The sequence below is a fragment of the Amblyomma maculatum genome, chromosome 10 (genome assembly GCF_055883805.1).
Source record: "Amblyomma maculatum isolate TAMU_Amacu chromosome 10, ASM5588380v1, whole genome shotgun sequence".
Taxonomy (NCBI): Eukaryota; Metazoa; Arthropoda; class Arachnida; order Ixodida; family Ixodidae; genus Amblyomma; species Amblyomma maculatum.
In genome coordinates, this window is record NC_139353.1 from 12,448,071 (window position 1) to 12,460,912 (window position 12,842).

A 12,842-nucleotide genomic window follows, 5' to 3' on the forward strand; every position below is an offset into this window, starting at 1 on the left:
TCACACGCTCCTCATTCTGGTTTAACTGCTATACGTATTTTCTGATTATAATTTGGTGTCATATTTTGCTATATACTTTGATTAATTATCATTGTTATATATTGTGTCTCTGTACTTTCGAATTCTCTCCCTGTTACGATTCCTGAAGGGATTGATAGTGTCAAATAAATAAATAAATAAATAAATAAATAAATAAATAAATAAATAAATAAATAAATAAATAAATAAATAAATAAATAAATAAATAAATAAATAAATAAATCATAACGCACAGTAATTTGCGTTAGGTCATTTATTTCATATTCTTTTCGAAATGTGAAGGGGTGCAGAGGAAGAAAGAGAGAGAGAGAGAGATTTTAATGGCAACAGGAGATGTCTGCCTGGTGGTAAGCCTAGCATGCTACTCCTGATGAGGGTTGAGGGATGAGGGTGACAGAGTGAGAGAGGGTGTGAAAGTTAACTTTTCTTAAGGACACAGGGTTGATCAATACCCTTTAAAACTCATCTGTGTGTGCTTATGTGCGTGTGAAAGTGTGCGACACCGATTCTCTGTTTTTCTCATTTATTTCCCCTTCCCCTCCCACACTCTGAGAGGAAGAAAAGTTGTTCTGTTAAACTTTTCCGATAACACGTACGCGTAAGGAGAGGGTAATAAAATAAATAAAATTGTAGGTTTCTGCTTTTCATTGTGACCCAATTTTGCTTATTCGTAGTGAAATTCTGCGTAGCATGGGGCTGTTTAGTGCAGTTTTCCAACGATTTATTTTAGTTTAAATGAAGTGCTCGTGGTACTCTAGATATAAACTATCATATGAATCGGCAGAAGTATGTTCGTGTCTGCGCGTGCCTTAGTGCACTTTGTTTCCATGCTTGAGACCTGAAACCACATTCTTTGAGCGTGATCTCCGGTGCTTGCTTTTTTCCCAGGCCTCTAGCATCAATTTCTAATTAAAATACATCTGAGGCGAATGTGCTTCAACATTCAACTTGTATCGTAAGGACATGCACACAAGATCAATGCAAGTAAAGTACGAATATACATAATAGTAACATTTTTATATATTACTTTTGTACATTACTCGCAAAAAATGTCTTCCCCCTGTTCAACTTTGTTTAGCTATGTTTGTAACATCTGTAGTAGCGGGATTTCTAAAGTTCATGGCTCATATTAGTGCTATAAATCCCTTTTGGGATAAGTATACCCGAAACCTTTCAGTCAAGAGCTGCTATTAGGGTAAAGTAGACCCCAAACGCGCGCTTCAGGTGTATGTGATTTTGAGTGTGTTGGCTTACCGTTCCCTCCACTCCGCACGTCGTTGTGCTCACTTGAAGCTACATGTCACCTTTGCTGCTAGGCTGAAATCTTAAGTAATGACTGTGTTTAACACGAACGTGCTGTAACAACCCACCTGAACATCTTCAAAGTACAGCAGCGGCAGTAGCATCAAGGGAATCGTGACCATCAGAATCTGTCTCCAGTATCCAAGCGTTTGCAGCGCTATCCTTTTCCAAGTCCCCATGGTTGCACTACGAGTCTTGAGAGAGCTTCGGCGGAGACGCGCTGGTGCAGAAAACGTGACTAGATTTGTGAACCGCTCCGCAGGTAGAGCGAATTCTTAATGCCAGGCAGACGGCGCGGGACTGCCTTTGCGCGTTGGTGACGCCACTCCAAGACGGAAGCCTGAATGATCACTTTGAACGAATGGTGGGCAGCGTGCCAAAGGCCTTCGCTGCGCCTTCACAGAGCTTGCCTCGTCCGTTAACTCGGTTTTTCGAAGGTTACGTGTCTCTCGTCACTACGGTGTGTGATGGCTGACGGCACACGTGGACAATGTCTTGGCCTCAGCTGATCGCATATGGGAGGTTAAACAGTGAGAAAAAAAATACTAGGTGACTCACTATGAATCTGGAACAGAGCTAACTGACGAGAAACTCTCTCATGCAATCATCGTGTCAAAAAAGTTGAAGGCCACTTAACCTTCGCCTTAGGAGTGAAACTCTACAACGACTTTTCCTTCTTTTCCGCCTTTTTTCTTTTGTTGTACGCCCCTGCAGTGCTCATACAGTTACATTCACCACAACGCATTCTCTAGGCCCTCCTCTAGCACACTTCAACCAGTGAGCCGTTGCGGTCTACAGTAAAGTGCTCGTTCGGCACGCAAGAAGCCTGGATCCGATCACCAACACCGGAAATTACAACAGCTTATTTTAGTGATTGTTTTGCAGTTTCAAAAGGACCCTCATTACAGGAACCTCCTTGCTAAGTTTGGCTTCATCAGGAGCCTACCTTCATCAGGACGCCGGAGGCCAACCGGATTTTCTGCGGCACGAGCTCCTTAACGCTACGCGTTAAAAAACTGCGCAGTACGGTATCCGTAAAATAGCGAGATTTGGAATTTGGAACAACGTGATTAGTTAATGAATTGTGATAGCGGCCGAGGAATATGGATGATTTCCCACTTGTCTGGAGCCTGATGATACAGAATATGCAAGGATGGTGTTACGGCCATGCGGCGTCAAATGCGCATGCAGCCGAGCCCACTCAACGGCTGAAAATTCGATTAACAATTGCTTGTTTGAAGAAAAAAAAGTGGCTCTATATATATCGTGAGAAGCATCACTGCGTTTCATATACAACGAGTAGTTATGGCCGTGCCACTTGGTGAGAGCGAATAAGGCATCAGCGTCGTAAACTCAGCGTAGAAGTTAAAAAGCGCATACTTCTCGGTTCGAGAGAAACCGCCCCCCCCCCCCCCCCCTCCCCTCCCCTCTAGGGGCTTCGAAGAAAAAAGACGCTCCAGAAAACCCCTAAACATGGCGACATTGAAGCTGCAGGAAGCTGCGGCCAAGCGAATGCCGACGGTCTACAAGGTCAATGAGTGTGTGCGTCTATGCAGGCCAAGTGAAGCTCCTGAAGCGGAAGCTGAAGCGTGATGGGCGTTGGCCAAGCAAAGCTTTCCAAGCGAAACCGTACCTGGCGGTCGGCGATCAACCAATGAAAGCAATTTGACAAACTTGAACACTGCTGCCTAGTTCGCTCAGCCGTTCCCGTGGAGTGGGTTGCCTGCGCAATCGGCTCCCCACCTTCGTCTCGGTTGCTGCGTGCTGGCGTCAAGCAGACCGAGCATTTCCCGCGCACGTTTGCTGCGCTAGCCTCGTAGCTGCAATTTCACAACTTCGCGCGGGTTGTAAACGAGAATGTCCAGCATGCCACCGGTTGTCGCAAACGCTTCAATCACGATCGGCGATTCGCGTGCCCAAACCCGCTCGCCTGCAGGAAGTGCCTCAGCGAGCAGCACATCACCGCGCAGAACTTAAAAAACGCCGGGTAACGTCTACTTTGAAAAAATAGACGTGCAGATGATTTTTTTAAAAGAATTAAATGACACATTTACTTGATTTTGTAGCTGTATCTTTGACATTGGAGGTCCGCTTACTACTGACTTTGAATTCAAGAAACATGATTCGTGAGGCTGCCAGGTTCGTTTATGAGTGATCTCAGCGCTACACCTGCCGTAATTCACTGCAGTGATTTTATTCTCACCTTGTTTATTACCATAGCGACATTTATTAGCATCCCTCAGGTTATTATTCTACGTAAGAATCCGATGCAATCTTTAACAACCGACCAACTACTTGACTGTAACGGCATCCACTTGCCATAGTTGGCCGCATGTTGATAATTTACTCCAATATAAGACTGTGATGAGCCTTATTAACAGGTCCGTCAGACCTCACCATAAAAAATGTATAATTTGTAAAGAACAAAATGTGGAAAAGAGCTGTGACAAAAAACTCCAAAATATACATACTGAAGAATAGCGAACGTTCGTAAAATTTCCTTCCGTCCCATTTTCTTGTCTCGAACGCACAGCTACGAACGAAAGTAGAACGTACTATTTCTTTCTACTCTCTTTGATGCGTTGTCGAACTGGAACTGGCAGCTGTCAAGACCAAATGCTACTGAGGTTTCTCAGGTTATTTTATGTCCTGCAGGGAAGGCGCAAGTGTAAATAAAATAGTATAGCTTGATCCGTTCGCTTATATCCACAACTGTATGCCTTAATGAAAACGTGGTATTAAGTAGCTGAGTAGATGTCACTTGATGGGTAATGAGAGGGAATGCTTCAATTAAATATACACAATAAATGAAAAATTGCTCTGTCACTAAGAAGTGTCACAAGATTTATTTTTAATATAATTTGGAGGTATTATTGTTGCTACTGTTGATGTTAGTATTTTCTTGTTGCTACAATTTCTTGGCTTTCGGTAGGTGCTGGGCATTTGCTGCATGCACAAAGCTGTTACTGATGGCGTTTACAAAGCAATGCGTACGTTTCCTTGATTCAAAACTGTGTGCTACCCTGCTGCAATTTCTGCTCATACTGTCATTTTCAAAGGTCCTTGACCTTTGCCATGCTTCTGGCTAACTATCTTTTGGCCGCTAGGTCCTAATATACACAGGAATAAAAACTAAACCTGAAACATTGCTGAGATACATCGGCGTTCACAGGCTACAGAGTGTGAACCCAGCGCAGGCTGCCAATTTAGCGGCTCTGTTGAGGAGGATGGTAGCCATTATTTCACCGGGAGAGGACATTTTACTTCACAAATTGTCTTGCAGCACCTCTGGTTCTGAGTTGAAGCTTTTAACATTTGTTTACGCTGCAGTACGGTTCTGTAAGTTGTATAATTATAGCTATGACCGTTAAAAGATGTAATAGTGATCCCAGCTACGCAATACTCAGTTCGAAGTTAGTGTATTGTTGAGATAGCATAGTGACTAAGTCCCAGTGTAAACGTACGTCGGAGTACTGCTCATATGCTGCGCAGTTGTAGTGGCTCCCTTGGCCGAGTTGCTATCAGTTTGCTTGAACAGGAGGCGTCCAAAAATTCGTTACACATTTACGAAAGCGGAAAGTGTGACAACACATCTCGGACATCTCGGCAAATGAGTGCCGTAAATCATAGGAATATAAATGAAAGTTTGTTGAGCCCGACTCAGTGATGCAGCGTCGGCCAGATTCGGAAACTATGCGTCAGCATAATGAAAAGGGCGACTCGAAGGAATCATGTAGTGATGCTTAACCCTCCATCCGTGCCAGAATAACCGTGGCATCACGCAACGCGGGCTCGGAATGGGACCTGCATTCAAGCACTCATCGATGAAAACTACAACCTGTCTCACTGGAACTTCATGGCAGTTGTTCCAAAATTGTTCCAAATCTTAAACACCCATTCGATTAGTGTGGAATCGTTCGACAAATCTAATGAGGGATATTTTATCCGCTGTTGGGTCACTTCACGTCAAATAATTTGAATTCTTTAAACCTGTCATAGTATAAGGCGTCACTTGAGATGATGCTGTTAAGTTTAAATAGACTAAAAACACAATTTATGTTTTCACTTTTTCTCTTTTCAGCAATCCTTATGTGTCGCAAAACTGCCTACTGATAGGAAAGTAGGCAAGGCGTATTCCTGTCCTTAAAACACTGGGTTAATATCCGCTATACTGACAAGAATTTATCGTGGACGACAACCTTCGAACTAAATGCACCTGTCCTAATCTTTCAGAAGGCTGTGTCAGAGGTATGCACGTATGGTCGACAGTTTCCTAAATTATCTACCTTTTGTCAAAACTACTCCACAATATCATCGCTTCAAATTTTCCGTAGCATCGTACATAGTTCCCCGTTTTTAACAACTATTTCTAACCACTTTTCTACATATATAATCTCGGGAGCGCACAGGGATTTGTTTTTATATTGTAGCTATTTCTAATTTATAATAAATATCTTCTATGTAATATGCAATTGTTTATACTCACTTTTTATTTGGATCACCTTGTCATTTACAGTAAAATCTCTTCAGAGACTGTGGCCCTTTAAATAGTGTTACTGCTACTCTCGATTGGTGCACATTGCGAATGATTAAATACTCTCCTAAATGTAAGTTTGTTTCCTTTAGCTCTAAGTATGTGAATTCAAACTACTCCTACTCTGAGAATAACGCCATTGTATTTGAATCATTATCGTATAAACATCTATGCAATGAGTAGACCTAACCCTTCGTGATCTTTTCATATTCCGTTTCCAACAAAGCATCGGTGGTGCTAGGCGGTTCATCTGAGTAACACCACAAGATCCATTCACTACCTGGAACAGCTAATATTTCTTCTTCCCTAGTTCGATTTAGTCTCATCTCTAAGGTATTCACATCAAAAGTGGATTATAGCTGTCTCAGCAGTGTATCCCAAATTTGATATGATAACGATATGTAGTCCCTCGAATTATCCCATGGATCGCATTGCTTGGTTTCTTTCATTACAAATAGGAAGGGTGCACAAAAATGAATGCCCCTATTTTTATGTCAAACTGCTCATTCAGCATTTATGAAATTTAAAATAGTTATACCCGAATATCAGCTGGACATATACAGAATTTCTTGAGATTGAAATTTTTCCGTAGTGTATTTAATGGTGACACTGGAATAGAGAAAAGTATTTACCTGAAGCCTCCACACTATGTTAACGCTAGAAATAATCACCCTTAAAAAGTTAGAGAGATTGCTTGCCGCACGAATGTTTCTGCTCATTCATTTTTCCCTTTTACGGGAAACGAATGGAATCGACTGCCTGAAAGTATATAATGAATGCCCCATCCACCATCTTTTCATCAGCCTTGGTTAAAGGGCTTTTGTGTGAGTTTCTTTACAATTTTCACGGTTCGTTATGAATTTCATATAGTACATAGCACGCATTATTTGTTTATTGCTTTTGTTGTGTTTGGTGTTTCCTGTTTTTGTCCCTGACTTTTCGTATTTATAAGATACAATGTTTGTAATCCCCCTATACTAATGCCCCACGGGCGATGTAGGTAAATAAATAAATAAATAAATAAATAAATAAATAAATAAATAAATAAATAAATAAATAAATAAATAAATAAATAAATAAATAAATAAATAAATAAATAAATAAATAAGTAAATAATAAATAAATAAATAAATAAATAAATAAATAAATAAATAAATAAATAAATAAATAAATAAATAAATAAATAAATAGATCACGTGATTTCGCACCAAAATTGTGACACAACCGTTTTTTGTGAAGAGTTCAGAGTGGTGTCATACCATTTCAATTCCTAGTCTGCGGCAGGGGTTCGAGTCGACGAATATGTGGGCCTCTAATCCGTATTCCGTTACCTGTAGGTGTAAGCGTTCACCGAAATGTGAAACATCTACTGCACCTTCATTTCCTTAAGAACCAATTTAAATATATTTAAAGAACTCCCAAAATCGATAGGTACTAAATTCGGTATCGCCTCTATACTCCTGAGGCGAAGCTTAAGCTTCCCCTTAATTTTTATTCATGGTCAACGTGGGTGGCTGATAAGAGGGTACACAGCTGCAATCAGTTGCAATAATTTTACACTCAAATCATTAATTGCGGAGGACTTCAGCCAACCCAGTAATTTAGTCACGAGAGAGAGAGAGAAAGCACTTTATTTGCACCCGTCAGAGAGTATGCATGATCGGGTGAGACGCAGCTCCCCCTTTCACCGTCTATCTCCCCCCAGACGTCGGCCGGAATCAGTTGGCTTCCGGCGGCGCCTGGGCTTGATAGATGACTTGTTTTTGGATTTGTTCTTCCTGGCTGTGAAGGGAGGACTCCCACGACTTTATTTCCATGTATCCCGTTTAGCACTGGGCAAGCCCAGGGCATGTGATTTATGGTCGCTATGCTTTCACAGTTTTTGCATTTGGAAGAGTGCACCTCAGGATACCATTAGTGCAGGATATACGGATTTGGGAAGGCTCCTGTCTGCAGTTTTCGCCAGATTACTTCTTCCTTCTTTGTGAGAGATATAGAGGGGGGGGGGGGGGGAGGGGGGGCAGGGTTCTCCTGGCCATTCTGTAGTGTTCTAGAATTTCTTTGTATGTGGTTACCCATTAGCGCCCACCGAAGCCCCACCTGGCAATGAGAAGTCTTTCTCGTGCTCTCTTTCCGCTTCATCGAGTAAAAACCTAGCAGCTTTTTTTTTTAGCACTGGTTTGAGACAGGTACCGAATTTTCAAGTAATTCACCCGGGAAAAGCCGAGTACAGGGTCATGTGAAGGTTTGACGTTACGGAGCGTTCAAATGCATCCACTTGTAAACATAATTTCTTTCCTAATGCGGACGTTCTTTTTTTTTCTTTTTTCCGGGGACGTTTTTACCGAACCTTGGGCTCTGATTCTACAAAAAAAAAAAAAAAGGTTCCCGTAAAAAAAGAAAAAGCATTCAGAATACGTTTCTTGGCACAGATGGCGTTGGCTGGCAGTGTTTAACTTGCCACCTTTAATATTTTTACTCCGGGTTCATAAGTGCGCTGTTGCAAGCAATATATTGCTTGCAACAAGTTTATTTGTAGTCGACGTTTCGGCAGGAGCCCTGCCTTTCTCAAGACTGAGAAAGCAGGGCTCCTGCCGAAACGTCGACTCCAAATAAACTTGGAAACAGTATGAAGCAATTTTTCACTTGTATGTAACCTCTAGCAACCAAGTACGTATTTATGCTATATATATATATATATATATATATATATATATATATATATATATATATATATATATATATGTGTGTGTAGCACTTTTTCGGTGCTTGAAAGTTCTTAGAATATATTGTAATATTTTTGCATTTGGAAACATTCTCCTACGTTTCCTAGCCTCGTGCAGAATGTTGGAAAAGAGTTACTGTGACTACTGAGAAAACAATATTTGATTTAATATTGGTTTTTTACTTTATTGAGGTTCATAATTGAGGGAAAAAAAGAAAATGTTTCGAAATAATTTGCCAAAATAAGGGACGTTTTTAATTCAGGCACAAATTTCATCTCTCAATTCGTGAAATGTCCAGTGGTAATTTTGTCAGCTATTGACCACACTGTGCTATGCTGTTATTCGTGAACTTGGAAATGCGATCACAGCCAGCCAGCACACACACACACACACACACACACACACACACACACACACACACACACACACACACACACACACACACACACACACACACACACACACACACACACACACACACACACACACACACACACACACACACACACACACACACACACACACACACACACACACACACACACACACACACACACACACACACACACACACACACACACACACACACACACACACACACACACACACACACACACACACACACACACACACACACACACACACACACACACACACACACACACACACACACACACACACACACACAAAGAGGAATATTTACAATATTCTGGAACGAGCACCCGTTCATGGTAATAAACCGAGGAAGTTTGAAAAACTCTGGCAAGCACGGAGCGCTGTCCCCTTCGACAGCACGTGCGTAGCTGACTTCGGAAAGGGGCGGCCTTGCCCTGTCGTGTGGATGATGCGTGAGGACTACAAGGAAAATTGAACTTCGCTCTTTTGTTCCGGTCGGTCCGCTTTGCCCTGGAGTTCCAGTGGTTACCCGGAAACTCACTGACAGCGGGCCTCTCCGCACTTTCGCGTCTCAGACGCCAGCGTGTTGCATAAGAGCACGTTACAGACTCGTACTCGTGATTAGCGCAATCGTGGGCTGAGGGGGGTTCGCGAGGTTCTCTTCGAGACTAACTTGTGACTGATGCGACGTCCTGCCCTGATGTGAGAGGCCCGAGCGGTATACCTGTTACCGTGATCAGGGGGCTCGCTGCACCTATGTTGTAAATATGTGCACTGTGGTCCATAGCAGAGAGAGAGAGAGAAAGAGGAGGGAGAAGAAGGAAGAAAAGCGGGGAGGCTAACCGGTAAAAGAAACCGGTTTGCTCCTCAGAACTAGTAAAAAGGTAGGCTCTCGGTGTGTGCGATGCTAGATTGGCTGAAGAGAGGAGTACGGTCAAGATGGCCACACAGTATTTAGTCTACCCTTCCGTCCTATATATCTTCTACTATTAAATGCGTATTCTTGTCTTTGATTTCCGCGTAACGATTGGCTTAGTAAAAACTGTTTATGACTGCATTAAAAACTGTGACGAGGAATGCTATAGCCCCACTGCAAACTAAGAGAAAAGTTTTACTGTCATATTCCTTGCAAATGTCACAACGCTTTCGTTGTATGGTAGCAACTATTCGCTGGACTGACCTTTTGTGACAGAGGTGAACGCCACTTTTGGCAGCGTCCTGAGCGCCCGTTGCTCTTTTCTTCTGTCTAGTCGGCTAATTGCACTCCGCTTTCGCGCTGCGAAAGCTTCTGGCAGTGACAGACGAGACAGATGACCATTTTGACGCCTGTTGCAAGGTTGTCACCACCACACGTGCCCAAAGAACGTCACCAGTCCTTTGCTCTGTACTGCGAGTAATTAGTTCGTTGTCATAGCTGAATTTCAGCTGTATGGCATTACTAATGCGATGCTACCAACAGTCATTAGTGCATAAGGGCCCGAACATTATCTTAAGTAACGAGTTCCATGGATACGCAACGCCTCCTTACTTAGAGAGTGCCGGAGTCATGGAAGAACGTTAACAACCCTTTAATCCGTACGAAAGGAGACGCCAGGGAATTCAGATCTGACACACCTTGCAGCTTGTTGTCCGCTGTCTGAATGTATTTGCTACGACAATCGTTAACAGAATCATGACTATAATTTAGGTTATGACCAGGCAGGCTTTCATAAAGGCTACTCCATAAAATACCATATTTGTATTACCAACTAGATGATGGAGAAATGCGCATAATAACGCAGCCATATATACAGCTTCCATAAAATAAGACAAAAAATTGGACTTCATTGAAATTTTAGCAGTTAGGGAGGCATTGCAGAATCAGGGCTTAGATGAACATTATGTAATATAATGGGATACGAAAGAGCACTGAACAAGGGTAAATGGGGTACGCCTCAGTTCGCAGGTCGAGCCAACGTTTTGATAAGTGGTCTTGGCCTTTTAGAAGCTTTAGGAGACAACTTTTAGGAGCTTTTAATTGGCTGTTTAAAGACTGCTTTAACAGAAAATTCATCCTTATGCTAGCCTAATGTGCTGCCCTTTTTATGATATCGAGGCCACATTGAGATTATTGATAATCTCGATTCTGTAGAAAAAAAGCTGTGTGTCGCGATGTAGAACCTGCTAAAAACGTTTTCTTATTTCTACACAGTATTTCGGGGCAGTTCGGTATTTCGTTCTGGCCGAAAATGCAACAAGGCCAGGCCTAATCAAAATACTCTCTGCTATAGGTGCAAGACGTCTGATTCTCCTCTTGACAGGCGCTGCGGGCTGACAATGTTTCTTGAAGGGCCTCAGAGCTAACGATTGTAACAGAAGTACAAAAATAGTGTGCCCTACATTGAGCTGTCGAGCCCTTGCCTTTCCTTTTAGATACTGAAAATACAGAAAAAAAACTTTCGTTCAGAAAGAACACTGGAACTGATGTACGTAGTGCTGAATGTTGAAGTAAGAACAAGTTCGGAGCAGCTGTCATGGTTCCGGACACTGACTGCAATGGACCATATTTTGCTTACTCTGAAATAATTGGCGTATCAAGCCAGCCATTGACTCGGGAGCACCAACATCTACACTTGCCACGGAAGTGACATTGGCCAGTTGGCAAAATTTAGGGGCAATGAGACGAAGCTTAAGGGTTTCAAAAGTGCTACAGTGCCTGATCACGTCAGCGGTAGAGCTCAAATGATTTCCGCTGATCAGGAATGTACATACATCTTCAGCGATGCCTTTCAGCAAATTCCCAACTTTATCTTCTTCAGACAATCGTGGGTTTAGCACTTTGCAAAGCTTCAATATTTCTTCAATTTATGTGGTACAATTAAGTTTCACTATTTACTTGGGCTCGCTGGAGCAAGGTTTGCTCTGCGCGTTTCTTCTCTGTAGATCCATCTCCGAAGCACTTATAAATTTTTTCCGTAAAACGGTCCCAGCTAGTCAGTGTGTCTTCATGGTTGTCGAACCAGATTAGTGCGGCGGCTCCCAGAAAGAATACACCATTAGCTAGTTCTCCAGTGGGGTCCCATTCATTGTACCGGCTTACCCGCTCGTAATATGTGAGCCACTAACCAAGATCATCGTCAGATGTTCCAGTGAAGGTTCGGGGCTCACGATGGTGCTGCCAGTTGCTCACTGTTAGGGGCGTTCGCCGGGCGTTGCCTTCTTGAGCCATATTCAAGGGCAGTGGAGGTGAGCCAGCGAGTCGACGGCTGTGTAGAAGGTCAGAGGAATACGTCTTGGACTAACCCGCACACTCCACCAAACTCTTACGTACTCAGTAAGTAACGAGGCTTTTATTCGCAGCTGGGAAACCGAGAGTCCAAGGCTCACCACCTTCCGGCTTCTTCCTCTTTTCGTCCACCTCTTTCTCCTCCGCTTCGCTGCCGAACTTTACCACGTTACAATATGTCCTATGTTTAGTGTATGCAGAAAATACTGTGTGCCTTCTTGCGAGGAGACTTGCTGAAGCTGGCATCACTGTGAAGTAACGATTGCAAGCGGGTACGGGGGCACATAGCAGCGTTAACTCGACATAACCCGGAAGGAAGGGCTGTTTGATATTGAAAAAGCCAGTGGCGTACTCTTTTACGGCATATCAAATTGTCTAGAAACATTCAGTATGAAAATAAGCATGACGAAGATGCCATGGTTCGGTTGTAATAAGTTTATTGATAAAAGCATTCGTTGTTCAGAGCCCTTAGTGGAACGCATAATAATTCTGTGATGTTGAATGCGCTATTCGCACGCATTCAACATCAGCAAAAAAAAAAAAAAAAAAGAAGGGGGGGGGGAGGGGGGGGGAGGGATAT

General features: G+C 42.7%; 1 protein-coding gene across 1 annotated transcript in view; it reads right to left on the reverse strand.

The window, feature by feature from the left end:
• Nucleotides 1–1,678, reverse strand: part of LOC146175622 (Na(+)/dicarboxylate cotransporter 3-like) — a 37,993-nt gene extending 36,315 nt beyond the window's left edge. The window contains exon 1 of the mRNA XM_084582016.1: nucleotides 1,410–1,678. Coding sequence (XP_084438142.1) covers nucleotides 1,410–1,520 — 111 coding nt within the window. The 5' untranslated portion in view covers nucleotides 1,521–1,678. The remainder of the gene's footprint in view (nucleotides 1–1,409) is intronic.
• Nucleotides 1,679–12,842: the final 11,164 nt, after the last annotated feature.